At 38.7% G+C, this 18,909-nt stretch overlaps 1 protein-coding gene across 4 annotated transcripts in view; it reads left to right on the plus strand.

Moving 5' to 3' along the window:
* Rars2 (arginyl-tRNA synthetase 2, mitochondrial) overlaps nt 1-18,909 on the plus strand; it is a 71,764-nt gene that overhangs the window by 51,588 nt on the left and 1,267 nt on the right. For 3 of the 4 annotated variants that reach the window (XM_004628297.2, XM_023711991.1, XM_023711990.1), the window contains 11 exons: nt 2,253-2,411; nt 3,341-3,447; nt 9,535-9,630; nt 11,924-11,984; nt 13,397-13,473; nt 13,930-14,054; nt 14,595-14,662; nt 14,768-14,877; nt 15,288-15,383; nt 16,297-16,371; nt 18,313-18,376. In XM_004628297.2, the coding sequence (XP_004628354.1) occupies nt 2,253-2,411; nt 3,341-3,447; nt 9,535-9,630; nt 11,924-11,984; nt 13,397-13,473; nt 13,930-14,054; nt 14,595-14,662; nt 14,768-14,877; nt 15,288-15,383; nt 16,297-16,371; nt 18,313-18,376 (1,038 nt within the window). Of the gene's footprint in view, nt 1-2,252; nt 2,412-3,340; nt 3,448-9,534; nt 9,631-11,923; nt 11,985-13,396; nt 13,474-13,929; nt 14,055-14,594; nt 14,663-14,767; nt 14,878-15,287; nt 15,384-16,296; nt 16,372-18,266; nt 18,377-18,909 lie in introns of all 4 variants that reach the window. The other variant, XM_023711989.1, reaches the window with a different exon arrangement.

An 18,909-nucleotide genomic window follows, 5' to 3' on the forward strand; every position in this document is an offset into this window, starting at 1 on the left:
TATTTTAGGGAAGAGTCTACAGGGTGTTCAGGGTCTCACTACTAGATTGGACTCAGAGCTCCGCCTGTTTACAGCCTCCCAAGAGCTGGGATTACAGGTGAGCACCACCACCCAGTCTCAATTGCCATCTCAGCGCACTTTGGGAGTGGGGCCGGCACAGCAGGCCCAGAGATTGAACCCCCAGCCCCAGCACCTGCTTGCAGGCACTTTAATCCGCTGAACTATTTGGCCGGCCCTGCAAATTAATAAATTTTAAAGGTAGCATCTCAAGCATATTGAGTGGGCTCTTTTCCACATAATATAATGTAGAGAAGCATTAGGTAATTTTAACCTTTATTTAGCAGTATTTATCCACCTAAGTTTGCCTTTCTAATAATTAACCGTGTCTCTGAAAAATGAAACATTTGTACCTTGAGTTAGATATGTAATGTCCTATTCCTTTTGCTGGTGGTATCTAGGAGGCATAAGCCACTATAATTTCTGGCAATGAAATCATCTGTTGCCACAATGTTTTTGTATTAGTACAAGAATTTAGAAGGTTTATTTATTTTTGTAGATTAGTTCCTAATTTCTGTTGCCTTCATGCCACTTTATTTTGTGTTTAGTAAAGGGCCTACAGGGTCTCACTACACACAGATCAGACTCGTAGTGATCCTCCTGTTTTCAGCCTCCTAAGTGCTGGGATTACAGGTGCATGCCACAACACCCACTCTCAATCACTGTCTTAGCCTGCCCCAGGGGCAGGGCCAGCACGGCACAGCACACAGGATCGAACCCTGGTCCCTGCGCTCTGCCTAAGCAGGAACTTGAGTACACTGAGCTGTCTGCCTTCATGCTACTTTAATCGCTTCCGGGAAATAATGCAATAATTAATCATTCATGTTTCAGCCTAAAAGTAAGATACAGCTTATAAAATCTTTGTAATCCTTGTATACAATATGGTATAATTGAATTGTAATATTTTTTAAATTTTTTTTTCAAAATTTTATTGATAAACAGCAATGAGACAGTTTCAAATCAAATCGGTAGTACAGTTTCAGTAACTAACACACTGCATATATTCTTCTTAGTAGTTAATTGCTGTACAAGATGCGGACTTGAGATCCTATTTACAAACACCATTAGAACAAATCATTCTATTCATTAAGAGAATGTAACTGTATATCTATCCTAACCACTTTGAATACACAGATATAAAATGGACATTCATCTGTACACCCCTTTTTTTCTAAGTTCTGTTATTTGAATATTATAGATGTGTAAACTCAGCAAAATATTCTAAAAGAGTCCAGTAGCCCATAATAGCATTGGGTCTTCTGTTTAACTGGCAATGTCAGAAATTATTGATTGAATTGTAATATTAATACTTCATTGTCATTGTGTTTTACACTTGAAAGTGATTTCAAATGCCATTGCAAGTAAGTCCTTAGTAAACCATGATCCCTGCATCAAGTCAGTGGGTGGGTGGAGAACAAGAGCAGCCAAGACAGATGGTGATGCAGCACTCTGGAAGTGGGCACACTGCGCAGCTCAGAGAAGTGCAAGTCGGGAATGTCACCCAACTGTCCGAAAAGCCTTTCTTATTTTTTTACTGTAATCACCTATTGCACTGATCTTTTTTTTTTTTTCCAGAACTGGGGATTGAACTCAGGTCCTTGCTCTTGCCAGGGGTGTGCTTATTCTACTGAGCCATCTCCCTGGCCCCTGTACTGGTCTTTTATACATTCAGAGAACAGTTTATCTGTCTTTAATTAAAACAACTGCTAAATCTGCCACTGGTTTTTTCTTTGACAGATTGAGCCTTCCTAATCAGCCTTTCTCAGACAAATTTCAGAAACAGTAATTTGGCATTTTGCAAATGCAGAAGTGGCAGCTTAGTCTAAGCCAGGGGTCTGTGGTCTTGGATGCAATGAAGAAGTTGTGCAATACTTTATTTTTCCAGCCTCTACTAGAAATTGAGCGTTTTCTTCCATTATCGTGTTAGTTTACTTGAAAGCTTGGTTAAGTGTATTTCACTGTGATCGTTTCCCATATAATTTTATGTATCTTATTCTACGCATTTGAAAACATTTTGAAAAGCAGTCTGTAAGCTTCCCCACAGCCATATAGATAGCAAAAAGATGAACAAAATGTTTCCCTCTGTGGTAGGGCCACTTGAATACCTTCTAAGAATTCTCACAGTTGTGCTTTTTTTATTTTCAGTAGAGATAACAATGATAACTTGCTTCATTTAATGTGCTGTTATATTTCAGGTTTATGTACAAGTTAATAAAGAAGCAGCAGATGATAAAAATATAACCAAATCGGCGCATGAATTCTTCCAACGACTGGAACTGGGTGATATGCAGGCACTTTCACTGTGGCAGAGATTTCGAGACTTGAGCGTTAAAGAATACAGTCAGATTTACAAGGTACGCATAGATGCCTGCGCTTTCCTGTGTTGAGTAGCTCTCCCTGGTACTGCTGCTTATTAAAGCTGCTACTTAAGCTGGTATTTAAAAACAGAGTTCTGGTTAAGCTGAAAACCGACTGACCAATGTCAGTGACATTCTAATACTTCTGGTCAGCTTGGCTTTTCTTTCCTCTCTGCTACCATTCTTATTCATATTTTCTTCTTTCACTTCCTTAGGCCTGTTTATAATGGGTATAAATTCATTATTTAATAAACATTTGCTGAAGATGATAATGTATATAACTATGTGTAGTAAAGATACTGTGTGCTGTGAATAGAAGAAACAAATTTGGTCGTGTGCACCTTACATTCTAGCATGGAGTAAGAGCAAATTAAACAGTTAAAGATAGAACAAAAAAGAAACATGGATAGACCATTAGATGGCACTAGATTGTGAGATCCATCAGGTGTGTTACATGAGTGGCATGAGAAGAATTTCGGTAAAGAAGCCTGGCATGTAAATGAGGTGAAAAGTGGTAGGAAAGAAGCTGAAGAGGTGGTGATGTGGGGCACATGTAGGCCATTCTCCAGCGCTGCCCAGTTTAGCTTTCTGCTATGACAGCCAAGTCCTGTGTCCTTGTCTGTCATAGGAGCCGCTGGCCACATGCGGCTCTGAAGCACTTGAAGTGTGAACAGTATGACTGAGGAACTCAATTCTTAGTTTCATTTAATTCTAGTAGCCACGTGTACTGGGTGCCTGCCCACTGGACAGCATGGTCCACTGTAAGGGTGTAGCCAGGGCCATGTGAGTCACTGGGTGCCTTGGCAGAGGAGTGACCTGCTCCATCTCTGTTTTTCCATCAGTGTGACAGATGGGAATGTAGCCTGATTACTTTTAGGGTGATTATTGACTAATGCTTTGTTTCTTTTGTTTCTGAACCCTTTCAGCGTCTAGGAATATACTTTGATGAATACTCAGGAGAATCATTTTATCGTGAAAAATCTCAAGAAGTCTTAAAGTTGCTGGACAGTAAAGGACTCCTACAAAAAACAGTGTATGCTAAGGTTACTACTACTCCTTAGTAAAGTTACACGTTCTTTACATGAGGGAACTAAACCACGGGAAACATAAGTGGCCTATCCCAGATCACACAAAAACTGAAAGAGCATAATTTAAAAAACAGCTTACTCTTTCTGACTGAGCCTTACTTTACCAAGAAAGAAAGAAAGAAAGAAAGACTCTCTCAGGGCTGGTGAGATGACTCAGTGGTCTAAAGCACCTACTTAGAACAAGCTAAGCTAAGCAAAGCACAGGGACCGCGGTTCAATCCCCCAGCACCACATACCAGCCAGTCCCGCCCCCTGGTGGGCTGAGCTGGCCACACACACACACACACACACACACACACACAATAAATAAAAATTAAAAAAAAAAAAGAAAAAGAATCTCTCACTCACTCTTTTTAGTAGGTATTTAATGCTGTAGACTTTCAGAAGAGTAAAGTAAGAACACCAGGAAGTAGGGACAGGAAAATAACATAAGATCAGAGACATCAGTGTGTCCCTACTGGGGTATGTTACGATGTGTTTATGGTACGCTTCTTTTCTTTAGTTTTGTTTTTTTTAAATATTTTTGACAAATGACAAAAATATATTTATGGTATGCATTGTGATGTATTGATATATATACACACACATTTATGTAAAGCTGTGTAACGTGCTTATCTTTAATAACCACTAACTAGCTAATTGGCTTTGATGAGAAATTTAAAATCTCTTGTAACAGTTTTCATCTGCACTGTACATTATTCATTATAATCACCATGATTTCTCCAGAACTTACTCTTCCTGTATAACTGCAACTCCGTACTCTGTAAGAGATATTACCCCATTCTCTGTCCCTGGTAACCACCATTCTGCTCTGTTTCTGACTTCAGTTCTTCCAGATTTCATATAGAAGGTCTGTAGTATTTGATTTCCTGTGCCTGGCTTGTCTCTTTGGGCATGATGCACCTTGGGTTCATCCATACTGTGATGAATGACAGGATTTCCTTTTATAAGACTGAATAATATTCAGTTATATATGTAGACTGCATTTTAGAAAGCCATCTGTTGATGGACCCTGGCTTGATTCCATATCTTGGTTATTATGGTAGTACTACAGTGAGCATGGTAATGCAGATGTCTTATACTGATTTCATTTCCTATGGATATATGCCCAGAAGTAGAGTTCTTAGGGTTTTTTTTTTTTTTTTGCAGACTGGGGAATTGAACTCAGGCCCTTGTACTTGCCAGGGAAGCACTTATTCTAATGAGCCATCTCCATGGCCCACTAGGTCATTTTGTAATTCTGTTTTTAAAAATTTTTTGCTAGGCATGGTGGTACATGCCTGTAATTCTAACACTCAGGAGGCTCAGGCAGAAGGATCACTATAAGTTTAAGGCCATCCTGGGCTTGTACAGTTCAAGCTAGCCTGAACCACAGAGTAAGACTGTCTCAAAAATATTTTAAAAACTAAAAAATTTTAAAGAACTTCCATGCCATTATATAACAGCAGCACCCATTTACATTTCTGTATTTCTAACAGTAGTGCACAGGGATTCTTTTCCTGCATTTTCTTTTTTTAGGACTCGAACTCAGGACCTGCTGCTTGCCACACTGCTGCACTATATCCCAGGCCCTCTTCCACATTCTTGCTGTTTTATTGTACCTTGTTTTTCTGATAAGAGCCATCTTAGCCAATAAAGAGCTGTCATTGTGATTTTGATTTGACCCTGATGGTCAGTAATGTTGAGCACCTCTTCATGTACCTGGTAGTCTTTTTCTTTGTTTTATGTTTTTTGTTTGTTTGTTTGTTTGTTTATTTTGTTTTGTTAGAAGGGTCTACAGGGAGTTCAGGTCTCACTACTAAGTCAGACTCTTAGTGATTCTCCTGTTTACAACCTCCCAAGTGCTAGGATTATGGGTGTGTGCCACCACGCCCAGTCTCAGTGGCCATCTCAGCACGCCCCAGGGGTGGGGCTGGCACATCAGGCCTGGGATTAAACCCCAATCCACTGAGTTTTTTGGCCGGCCCTTTTTGTATGTTTTTTTAAGAAACGTCTCTATAAATTCTTTGCCCGTTTCTAGATCAGGTTATTTTTTCTTGTTATGGAATTATGCATTTCATATAGTGTGGATGTTAACCCCTTATGAGATTATGGTTTGCATATATTTTCTCCCACTCGAGGTTTTTCTCTTTGTTGACTGCTTTTTTTGTTGTGCAAGAACTTTTTAGTTTGAGGTAACCTTGCTTGTCTTTTTGTTTTCTAATTGTGTTTTTGGAATCATAACCAAGATTGGCTTCTTCTATATTATCTTCTAATATTTTTGCAATTTTAGGTCTATTTTGATTAGGTGTTTGTCTAGGGGTGAGAACAAGGGTCCAGTTTCATTCTTCTGGAGGTGGATCTCTAGTTTTCCAGATTTTTTTTTTAATTTTATTGAGAAAAAAATAGCAGTGAGACAGTTTCAAATCCGATTAGTAGGACAGTTTCAGTAATTAATACATTGTATATTGTTGTCTTCATAGTGGTTATTCACAGTAGAAGATGCAAGCATGACATCCTGTCCAAACACTGTTAGTACAAATCTTTCTTATTGAATTAAGAGAAAGTAGTTGTATATCTATCCTATTTTGTATATACAGATACAAAATGGTCCTTCATTTGTATCCCCTTTTTTGTTTAGCTTTGTCAGATATAGGTATTCCATTGCAATTTAAATATTGTAGGTACATGAATTTAGCAAAATAATCCAATATAGTCCAGTAGTCCATCCATAATAGCAGTGGGTTATCTGTAGGACTGGCAGTGTCAAAAGTTGTTGACTTGAACCTTTTACAGCTCAGTATATTAATATGGCTTTACTTTTTATACTTTTCTGCTGGATGGTTAAGACCAAGATAAAGCAAAATCTATGTAACAAGAAATGTAACTTTTGTACCTGACAAGGTCAGTCAGATCCCCTCAGGATTTACCCTGAAACCCTATACTGCAGTTTGTAGATCCTTTGTCAGTGTCAGCCAAATGTCCACACCATGCAGTGATTTACAAAATCAATAAAATCCCTATCAAAAGATCAACATTTTTTATAGAAACAAAAATAGGGGTCCAGGAAGATGGCTCAGTAGAATAAACGCTTGCCTGGCAAGCATAAGGACCTGAGTTCAATCCCCGGTTCTGCTGGGGAAAAAAAAAAGAAAATTAAAAGAAAAGAAAAATGGGCCTTTCTTCATTATTTCTCCGTATTAATTTTAGAATTATTTTTGTTTCTATAAAAAATGTTGATCTTTTGATAGAGATTTTATTGATTTTGTAAATCACTTTGGATGGTGTGGACATTTTTACAACAGCCTATTCTTGGCTATTAAGTTTTGACAGTTTTTAGTATGTAGATCTTTTACTTTCTTGCTAAAATTCCTAAGTATTATAAATTTTTTGATGCTGTTCCAGATGGGATTGCTCTTGATTTCATTTTCCGGTTTTTCATTACTGGTATATAAACATGTTGAGTTTTCATTTTGTATACTACAACTATACTAGTTTTATTCTGTTTTTTGGTGGAGTCTTTTAATTTTTCCATATATAAGATCTTATTGGATGCAAACAAACAAAATTTAATGCCTTCCTTTCAGATTAGGCTTCCTTATATTTTTCTTACTTTTTTTTTTTTTTTACCAATTCCTTTCTAATTTTGTTTTTAGCTTTCTGTCAGCTAAAAAAACAGAAAAATGCTACCAATTATTAGAGCCTTGCCATCTATAGTATACAAACAAATCAGGTACTTGGGAATTTCATCCTTCATGGTATGCAACCAAACTTCTCCTGTTATCTTTATAAGGAAGACATTGAAAATATAATTCATGGCATCCTCAGAGATGTCCAAAGGAAATTTTTGTCATATTCTAGTTTTTGGTCAAGCAGTAAAGATACTAATAAAAGTCTGTTGTTTTTAGTATACAGTACTTTCTGGCATGTTAAAAATGAGCTCATAGCAAGGCAATGATCCTGAGAATATTCAGAAGATTCTTTAATCTAGCAGTTAATTGGAAAGATTCTCACCCTGACCAACTATATATACTGATACCTGTGAACTAAGCTACTGCACTGCAGATGGTAATTTGTAATAGTTGTTTCATGTTGGGAGTGCCTGTCATTGTGGTATTCTGAATATGGGCGGCTTGTCATGACATGCCAGTTACTGCTAAGATGTCTCTTGGGTAGGTGGATGTTCAAGAAGAAGGGGGTTGTGAATGAAAGAGACAGGAAAAGGAATATTGTGGGACTGTCCTGCTTCAAGGTTGTATATGGTGAGATTTTTGGACTTAGGTGCAAACATGAGAAGTATATAATTTTTTATCCTATTTTTAAAATATAATCTAATTTTTAAATTTTTTTATCATATTATGTAGGGACTTAAAGTTCAACATATCAATACTTGATGAAAAATACCTGTTCCTTATTATGCCTAAGATGTTTGAAATGCAGTGAGATAGTGAGGTTAAGCTTGATAGCCTAAATCGTTTGATAATAACAATAAGCTTGTCTTCTGGATGGTTAACAGCCTAAGTTTGCAGACCAAAATTAGAGAAAAAGGAGGGCTACAAAGAAAGCCAACATTTTGGCCCTAGCCTTCTAAGGTCAATTAAGACTCAGGACATATGAGAACTTGTACTGTAACGTCATGTACCTTGGTAGTGTCCCAAATTTTCTGATCAAGAAGATTATGAGGCCAAAGAGGAAAGTGATCGATGACTTAGAGTGTGCCTAAGGAGAGTCACATAGGGAGAAGACACTGTCTCAGGCTTTCACAGAGAGCACATTGGCCAAGCAATGGCCGTGACTCATCCACATGGCTGCACTGACAAAAGTTCTACAATCTGAGGTACAGGATCTCAGGATAAATCCTGAGGGCATTTCACTGACCTTCTCAGACCAAAAAGCTACAGCTCTTGTTGCACAGGTCCTGCTTTACCTTGGTCTTAACCATCCAGTAGAAAAGTATGAAGATGAAATATAGGAAGTAAAGCCATGTTGTTATGTTGAGCTGTGGGGGACTCAGGTCAATAATTTCTGATATTGCTAGTTAAACAGAAGACCCAATGCTATTATAGGCTACTGGTCTCTTTTAGAATGCTTGGCTGAGTTTACACACCTATAATATTCAATAACGGAACTTAGAAAAAATGGGGTATGCCGATGAATGTCCATTTTGTATCTGTGTATTCAAAGAGGTTGGGATAGATATATAGTTGCATTCTCTTAATGAATAGAATGATTTGTTCTAATGGTGTTTGTAAATAGGGTCTCAAGTCCGCATCTTGTACAGCAATTAACCACTAAGAAGAATATATGCAGTGTGTTATTTGTTGAAACTGTACTTCCGATTTGATTTGAAACTGTCTCATTGCTATTTGTTTATCAATAAAATTTTGGAAAAAAAAATGAGCTCATTATTAAGTGCTATAACAATTTGCAATAGAAAACGCTTTGTGATATTTCACAGACAAGCTGCAGTTATCTCTTTTCAATTACTATGTTAAAGATTTTGAGGGGCCAGCCAGATAGCTCGGCAGACCAAAGCGCCTGCTTAGGCAGACGCAGGGACTGGGGTTCAATCCCCAGCTTGCCATGCCAGCCCCACCCCCAGGGCCCACTAAGGCAGTGAATGAGGCTGGGCATGGTGGTGCACACCTGTAATTGCAGAGCTTGGGAGGCTGAAAACAGGAGAATCACTATGAGTCTGATCTGTGTAGTGAGACCCTGTATACCCTGTACTAAATACATTTTTTTTTAAAAGAAGAAAATTGTGAGTACCTAATCTAATGCTACAGATTTTAAAAGATGATAATACCCACTTTTAAAAGCAACCCCCCCCCAAAAAAAATAAATCAATCAATAAAGCAACCCAGTCGTACTTATTCTTCATAGTCCTTGTTTCTACTGTTGGTTGGTTGATCACAGCTTGTGTTGACAGTGTTTATTGTTGCATTAGCAATAAAAATAAACTTCTGGTTTGCCAGAGATATTGTGATAGATGCTATACTTTCAAAAGTCTTGATTTATTGCGTTGCTCTAGAGTTGCCTTCTTGTATTCCTAGGAAAGGAACTGCTACGGTGGATCTCTCTGGGAATGGTGAGCCCTCTTCAGTTTGCACTGTAATGCGAAGTGACGGAACTTCTCTCTATATGACAAGGTTCGTAGCTTCCATGAATGTAAATGTGGAATTTGTATGTGACATCATCTTCTCTGTCAGGACAGAGTGCCAAAACTGTTATCAAGTCTTAGTTATGGATTATAAATATATTGCTTTTGGTTTTTTAAAGATACTTACTAGGTTACTTCAGATAACTGCAAGTTACACCTCCTGAAAGGTTTAATATCAGGAAAGCAACTTGAAAATTATCTACAATTTAACATCCTAGTTCTACAGGAAGCTGTAAAAACTGGGTCCTTTATAATAAACTTACTTTGCAGTGTTGGCAATCAAACTGAGGGCTTAATGCATGTAAGAGAAGCACTCTCCCCTCAGCTCACACACAAACCACTTTTATAACAAGGTAATTATATTTTATTACTTCCATCATTGATCTGAATCAACTTTAAACAAGCAGTGAAGTCTTTTAACTGCCCCTTAGAAATTCATCTCTTACTATGACTTTTTGATCTTTCCCTTTATGAAGACATACAGTTGAGGTTAGGAAATAAGAACCGATGTATAAAAGGCATTCTTTCTAGATACAAAAAGTATGTGTCATGTGTGTGCCAGCTAATGGTTAGACAAATTAAAGCAACCTAAGAGAGTAGTTAGGAGCAGTTTCATTCTCCATGTCAGAAGGACGACAGCCGTCCTGATCTGGGTCATTTGTCTTGTCACAAGGACTACCAGTTAGGGGTGCATTTTTGTCTGTGTTTGTGTTAATACTTGTATTAATACATTTGTGTTCTCTTTTTTACTTTGGGTCAGTAGTTGTCTCTTTGCCTCAGTGGTTTCCTTACAGAATACATCTGCATGTGAAGATAGGAATTAGAGTTATTATAGCAAAGAAAAGTGCAGGAGGATACTGAAAGGAGAGTGTGAGGCTGGAGACTTGGCTTTTGTTCTGATGCCTGCTGTCATTTCGTGCTGTGGCCCTTGGCCACCTGCTCTGAGAGATGGGAGGCCTAGACTACGTGACTGGACATTCCTTCCAGCTTTCAAATTCAGTTTCTGCACACTCAAAACTAGTACTGTCTCTTAAATTTTTCTCTTGTTCTTTCACTGGTTCAAGAGGTTTCTTTTTGTATTGTGTTTTTAGTTCAAGCCAAAAAATATGATGGGGCTGAGTTTTTGCACAGCATTTTTGTGATAATCGTCTTTACATGAGTGTTCTTTAAGCTACTGCTACTACTGTTATTATCCATCTCAGAAACCTTTTTAGCCATAGTGTTTTCATTTGCTAATCCTCAAGAAATTTCAGGGCCAGAGCTGTGCAGTATATCTGCAGGTATCATGTGCATATCCATGCTTTATGCATAAAACAGTAAGATTCTCTTATTCCTCAAAAACTAGTTTTTGCCTCCATGGCAAATTCATTTTCCATGCAGTGGCAGGATGCGTTACAGATGACATTTTGATGATCTCCAACATTTCAAAAGATGTAAAAACTTTTTCAGTTCTTCTAGTATCATATATTATGAATTTTCAACTTCAGTATTTTAAAAATCTTAAAATTTCATAGTTTACATTATCTTTTTTAATGCTATGTAAAACTGGGTATTTTGTATTTAGTTAGACATAAAAGAGGTAAGTGAAATTTTATCTAAGTATATACAGACTTTTAAAATGCAGTTGAGGGCTAGGAAGGTAGCTCAGTTGTAGCGCTCTTGCATAGCATGCCAAAGGCCTGTGTTCAAACCCCCTCCCCCTTGAAAAAAACTTTTAAAATACACTAGAGGGTGGCATCTGAGTGACCCAAGATTTTGGGGTTTTTTTGTTTGTTTGTTTTGTGTTTTTGTTTGTTTGCGGAACCGGGGATTGAACTCAGACCGTTGCACTTGCCAGGCAAGTGCTTATTCTAACTGAGCCATCTCCCTGGCCCCTGACCCAAGATTTGAAAGTCACTGATTGTATTAATAGAGTTGCTAGAAGAAAATTTATTGCAGGAAAGTGACAAATGATTCTTCTCAGTAGGAGCTTAATCATGACACTTTTTCCTACAAGATTTCTTGCTTAGAACTATTTTAGTATTCACTACTGCTTTTCTTAGAGCCTTTTTAATTTTAGTTTTCAATTATATTTCCCAGAGCTCTAACTATTAATTGTTCTACCCAAACCTAACTTAGTTAGTATTTTTTTATATCACAGTATATTCTACAGGTACAAGTCATACATGCCCAGCTATGGTGTAATGTGAGTTCTTAAGTAAAATTTTTTATTACTATTAAATAGGTAAAGCTAATTATTACTCAGATTTGTATAACAGCTCTTGATTTATGACTTTTTTTAGAGACCTTGCAGCTGCTATCGATCGAATGGATAAGTATAATTTTGATACAATGATTTATGTGGTAAGTAATCACAATAAAGAAGAAAAGTCTTGACTCTACAGACTGCCCAGATAAAAATGGGTTATTGTATTGGAAAACTATTTAAAAGTTCTTTTGTTAAACTAAGGAGAAAATTAATTATTAAGTAATTATAAAGGGGTAGCCTCTATAAAAAGTTTAGAAAGATTTAAAAATGAAAAAGTTCACATTGCTTTACAGTTAAAAAAAAAATCCAAATCAGGAAAGTGATAATTATATTACATTAATGTGTCCAGGCCATGTAATTGAAGTATTTGCAAAGACTTTTTAATTAAAGATTTTTTTTTTGTTTTTGGAGACAGCACCTCACTATGTAGTTCAGATGGTCTTTAAACTCACTGTCTACCCTAGGCAGGCCTCAAATTTGCATCAGCCTCTCAAGTGCTGGGATTACAGGTGTGCACCACCACACCTGGCTCATGATATTTTAAGACTTCAAATATTAGTGTTTCCAGCTACCTTCACTCAGCTGTCCCCAAAAATACTTTATATAAGCATAGTATTTTGTCAGTATCAAGAAATTAACATTTCTAGAAACCTTGCTCAAGTTTCTTCAGATTTTAAATGCACTTTCTTGTGGATTGGTTTTATAAAATTTGTAACCATTAACCACATTCAGAATGTATAATTTTTCTATCATGAAACAAGACTCCCTTCATAGTCAGTCACTTAGTACTCTTACCTTTCCTCTACAGTCTAACCCTGTTCTCCATCCCAAATGTTATCATTTTGAGAGGGTTACATAGATGGAATCATACAATATGTACCCTTATGAGGTTGGCTTTTTGTTTTGTTTTGTGTATTTGGTACAGGTTCTACGGGGTCTCGCTGTGATTACAGGCACATCCCGCCAAGCCCAGTCTCAATCGAGGTCTCAGGGTTCCCTGGGGGTGGGGCCGGCACAGTACGCCAGGGATTGAACGCTGCTGCACTCTGCTTAAGCAGGCGCTTTAGTCCACTGAGGTATCTGGCCGGCCCTAGTGTTGCTGCTTTTATTGCTGAGGATTTTAGTCTTTCCTTCTCATGTTCATATGAACTGTCCCCTTTTACTAGAAAGTTGCCATCAGACATCTTTTTGAAGCTAGACTTTGATTTTCTTGGAAATAGATGCCATAATAACTGAGAAAGGAAGAATTTCAGTGGTATAGTCAGAAGATTAAAGCTCCTGCATCCTCCCTACCTGGTGCGTGCTGCACCTCTTACCTTCCTCACTTGCAGAGCCTTCAGTTCAGACACTGTTTTGTTGTGTCTTATTTCTGTGTTTGTGTAAAGGGTATTGACAGTCACCTTAGTCTGCAGAACTCTAACATGTTAATTTGATTGAGATTCAGCCTATTTTTTATGTATTAATTTACCAGTATTTTTTTTAATTTTAAATTTGCTTTCTTTCCAAGACAGATAAAGGGCAGCAAAAGCATTTTCAGCAACTGTTCCAAATGCTGAAGATCATGGGCTACGACTGGGCAGAAAGGTAGTAATATCTCATGGTTCTGTATTACACTCAGGGTCCCTGACACTGAATTAGGGCAGCCAAGCCCCAGAATGCATCTAGAAAGATTTTCGTTCAGACTGCAGTTCTTTGTTTCAAGATGTGAGTGTGAAAAAAACAAGTTGAATTTTTGCATTTAATCCGTATCCTGAGAAAGGTGTTTTTATTAGACACCTGTACTGGCTACCACAATTCCTAATTCTCATCTCCTTTTCTTCATAAAGGAGCTCAGTAGTTTAATCACATTCTATCACTTATTTCAGAAAAGTGAAGCTGTCCACAATAGGTCTTGTGACATACTACAGATCTCACATCTCATGTTATTTTATTCACATTTAAAACGGCAGTGAGGATCAAACTACGCTACAAGGGTATTCTGATGTACTCAGATTGGTAGCTCTTTCTAGCTTTAGGTCGACAAAATGCTCCTCCTTGCAGGTGCCAGCATGTGCCCTTTGGAGTAGTGCAGGGAATGAAGACCCGAAGAGGAGATGTCACTTTTCTGGAAGATGTCTTAAATGAGATTCGACTCAGGATGCTGCAGAACATGGCTTCCATTAAGAGTAAATCCACTTTGTTATTGAAGTCATGATTGCTGAACATTTGGGCAGTGAGATTTATTATAACTGTCCCTCCACTTAACTTGTCACTAACTGTGCCAGCAGTAACTTTCACTAAGGTACCAGAGTTTTTAGAGGTAACACCCATTTGTTCGTTGTAATAATCTCAATCCATATGATGGTGTTCTTTTCATAGGCAGCTTTGGCATCATTATTCTATAATCTGAGCTGTCACGTAAGAATCTTGCATTATAATGTGGATAAAAGTTTCAAGTTCATGTCTTTGATTAACCTTTACTCTTAAAGTAGTTGTTAGCTATGTCTAATGGCTTATGGAAAAGTAATGTAAAAAATTATATTTCTTCCCTTTAAGCAGGGTAAATACATTCCATCACATGTATTGACCTAAACTAGCCAAGTGCCAACTGTGAACTTGCTTGCTCTTGTCTGCAGATATTTTTGGCAGATTTTTGTCTCAGATTTGATCCATGATTGGGCGCATTGTCATGCAGTTTAAAAGATAGCTGCCATTATTTGTTTCAGCAACTAAAGAACTTCCAAACCCACAAGAGACTGCGGAAAGGGTCGGGCTGGCAGCGCTTATTGTTCAGGTCTGTTAAGTCTCCTTCCTATGACAGTTTTTTTTGTTTTGTTTTGTTTGTTTGTTTTTCTGGTAGGAAATAAATCCCAGGGCTGAAAATTTACTCTCATTTTAGGACTTCAGAGGTTTGCTTTTATCTGACTATCAGTTCAGCTGGGATCGTGTTTTCCAGAGTCGTGGGGACACAGGAGTGTTCCTGCAGTACACACATGCCCGCCTCCACAGGTGAGAAGAGGCCTCAGGGGAACGGGCTGCTGTCCGCCCACAGACTGGGGCATGGCTACTGTGGTTCTGCGACCAATGGCAGGCTGTTTCCTGGGTCCCTCCAACATCTCCTGTTCAAAACTGTAAAAGCACAGACTTCCTATTGTAGTTTTCAAATATTTATTCAGCCTATGAAAGAAATACTTTTATATATCTAACCTTATATAGTTCTCAGAGTAACCCTGCCAACCCCGTTACCTACATCTTATAGATAGGAAACATTTAGGGAAAAGTGAGGACTTGATGTCACACTTGACTGCAAAGCCTAGATCGGTATCGAGATGAAGACTGTACATTAGGAGGTAATGTTCAGCCTCTGCAACTGTGTGCCTCAGGGTGACTTGGGTTTTTAACTTTAAACTTTTCTACAGCTTGGAAGAGACTTTTGGATGTGGTTACCTGAATGACTTTAACACTGCTTGTTTACAAGAGCCACAGTCTATTTCAGTTCTCCAGCATCTTCTCAGGTATGGAAATTTTCTGGTGTTACCACGCCTGCTTCGGCTTACTGAGTTGACTGTTGGTTGGTTAGCTTTGCTGACCAGTACAGTCTGTAGGCCAGTTGCTTCCTCCTGCCTCTAGATCTAGATCTTTCCTAAGATATGCCCAGAAGTGTCTGGCTTGTGGGGTTAGATGGACATGCATGTAGTAAGCCATTATTCAAAGTCAGACCTTGAGTCTTAGTAATGCTGTCACCTTTGAATTATCCAGATGTCTAAGATACTCTAGTCCATTGTCCAGGAAGATAAATCTTGATAAAAGCATAACTTTTGGTTTTGGAAAAAAGCTTCTTCTCACCTTCTGTGATGTGAAGGAAAGTTGCGTTGAGCAGCTTTCTCAAGTCTTTCCCTTGCCTTCTGCTTTCATGGTCTCAAATACTGTGCATCCTCCCATGAGATACGCTCATACACTTTGGATCACGCAAGTGTTGGTGAACCTAGCCTTGTCAGTAGAAATAAATGCTAAGGGGGCTGTGGGTGGCTGTAAACAAGGCAGTTTTCTCTGATTGCCACACAAGTAGGTAGTGTTCTTTCTGGAATCAGAAAATTTACTCACAAGTAGCTAATTTGCAAGGGAAAATAAACTAGCCTGATTTTCTTACCCGTGAGGGTGCTTTACTGCTTCATGGATTGTTTCTCAGTGTGGCTGCAGGCTTTGTACATTCATGTGAACAGTCATGATTTAAGTCTTTGCTCCAGACTATGTGTATGTGTATGGGATACCAAGATGATTCAGAAGGTTCTTGCCATGAAGGAATTTGTAAAAAATATACGGCTTCTACCTTTGTGATGTCGGTATCCAAGATGTTTCACTGTCCTAACATCCCAGCTTAACACGGCTGAACGTGTCCCAGCCAGCTGCTTGTCGGCTTTCTTTCAGGTTTGATGAGGTGCTGTATAGATCGTCTCAGGACCTTCAACCCAGGCACATCGTTAGTTACCTGCTAACTCTAAGGTACCTTATAATCTTCCTATTTTCAGGTATTAATTTGATCCAACAAGAAACCTTTTTATAAGCCAAAGTTTTCCCATATCTATATACCCTTTCCTGTAATTCCATGATAGGAATTCTTGTTTTGTCTTTGCCAACTGGTAATTCATATTTATTAATTCAGTGATAGAAGATAGTCACTATAGTGAAGTCTAGGACCCAACAACGATATAGGGGCCAACAGTGCACATGTGCTGTGATAGGATGAGCAGAAGGGATGACACTGGCCCAGCCACCTCGTAGGACCAGAGAGCACTCAGAGTGAAGCAGGCATCCATCAGGAGAAGCAAGGAGCTGGCAAGGAGGCCGTGCAGTCCAGGGGCGTGGGGCTTGAGGAGGGACCCATATTGGACCTTTTGGCCATTTAGACTACTTTACAGGGGCAGGGGAGTCCATGAAAGTTCTTAGCAGAAGCAAAAGAATCAATGAGCAAAGTGGAGTGAACAGGGAAGTAAATCAGTAACACTTTGATAGAAGTTTCATAGTTACAGCTTTTAATAGTTGAATCTAAAAAACCAGGCGTGGTTGTGCATGCCTGTAATCCCAGCTGGGGAGGCTGAGACAGGATGATCACTACAAGTCCAGCTGCGTAGTGAGACCCTATACCAAAGAAATAATAGTTGAGTCTGCTTTTGTATAGAAACAGGTTCATCCCATAAAGCAGTTTAACACAGAAAATTTTGCTTTTACCCAAGTTATACTGAATTCAGACTTAGATTTTTATTATTTTATTTTGGTACTGAGAATTAAAGCCAGGAGCTTCACAGTGAGCTACATCCCCAACTTTTTTTATTTTTGAGATGGAGTTTTGCTAAGCCACTGAGTTGCCCAGGCTGGGCTCTGGCTTGCAAGTCCTCCTGCCTAAGCTCCCAACGTTGGGCAGGGGAGATAGCTCCATCCATAGCTAAGTGCATGCCTGATAAGCACAGAGACCCAGGTTGAATCCCTGGTACCACGTGCCCGCCAAGCCAGCCAACGAAACTGGGCGTGATGGCACATGGTTGTAACCAGCGCTGGAGAGGCGGATCCTATCACATGTGGCGCTGCATAATGAGACTTAGTACCAAATGAAAAAGAAAAGGCTCCCAGTGTTGGGATACAGGCATGTGTCACCATGCCTGGCTTGTTTATATTTTTACCTTTTTTCTCGATTTAAATGATTTTTTCTTTAAATTCTACTTAGACTTCTAGAAGTGAAAACACCAGGAAGTCTTAAGAAATGTCACATAATCATTAAATGAATGTCTTTATTTCTCTGACACATAACAAAGCACTTCAAAAGAGTGCCCGGGGGGAACTACCCTTTCGGGGCCCCCCTCCTGTCCCTCTCTCAGGACAGGAGCTTTCTCTCAATAAATATATTCTGCTCATAAAAAAAAGTGCCCAATGTGTATGTAGAGTGAACTGAAAACCAGTCCATGTCCTACCTCCTCCCTGTGCTGTGGTGTTGTACATTTATTCATTTATTTTTGGATTTTTTGAGACAGGGTCTGCTATGTAGTTCAGGTTGGCCTTAAGCTCATTTTGTAGCCCAGGCTGGTCTTGAGCCCAGTCTCCTGAGTGCTGGGTAACAGGCGTGTACAACCATGCCTGGCTCATGGTAGTCTTTTAAATGCTGTTTATATAAGGACAAACTAATTGTTAGCAAGCAATGCTCTCTACTTGTAAAGCTAACAGTGAAATTGTAATCTTTAAGAATCTGCCACTTGGTTGTAGAACCAGGCAAGTTTAGGTGTTTTGTCTATTACAGAAGGCAGTGAATTCCAATCTCAGCTTTAGTTTTGCATACTTCAGTGGTGCTAGGCTGTTACCTAAATTGAGGAGGTAGGGTCAGATATCGAGTTCCTTTGTCAAAACAGGAAACTCCTGCTGGTCCCCACAGTGACTCTGCTCTTCCTGTTTCAGTCATCTTGCAGCTGTGGCACACAAAACCCTCCAAATAAAAGATAGTCCTCCTGAAGTGGCTGGGGTAAGTTATGTTGAATGTCTTTTTCTAATCTCTTAACTGCCCAAAACTAGTGTTATGGGATATTAGTCTTGTAAATTTTTCTAAAGTAGTATTCTCTTGTTCATCGCCTTCTGACTTGGAAAATAATTAGATCTGGGCTATAACCATACATGTTATTTCCAAAAGTACTGTACTACAAAACGCATCTTCCTGCATCAAGTATTACAGTAATAAACTGTTCCTCTCAGTGCAGGATTTTCATACGGGTCTTACTATAAGGATGGATGTGGACTGGGGAGATAGCTCAGTGGCTTAAGAGCTACCTAGCAAGCACAAGGTCCTGAGTTCGATCCCTAGAACCAAATAAAAAGGAATGAGTATCTTTCCTCACCTATAGTAAATTCTAGGGGAATTTGAGATATTATTCCTACCTCAGATTAAAAGTTAGAATTCTAGACTGTCCTGCTTCAAGGTTGTATATGGTGAGATTTTTGGACTTATGTGCAAACATGAGAAGCATAGAATTCTTTATCCTATTTTTTAAAATATAATCT

This window comes from Octodon degus, unplaced genomic scaffold, assembly GCF_000260255.1.
Source record: "Octodon degus isolate 3935 unplaced genomic scaffold, OctDeg1.0 scaffold00022, whole genome shotgun sequence".
Classification (NCBI taxonomy): domain Eukaryota; kingdom Metazoa; phylum Chordata; class Mammalia; order Rodentia; family Octodontidae; genus Octodon; species Octodon degus.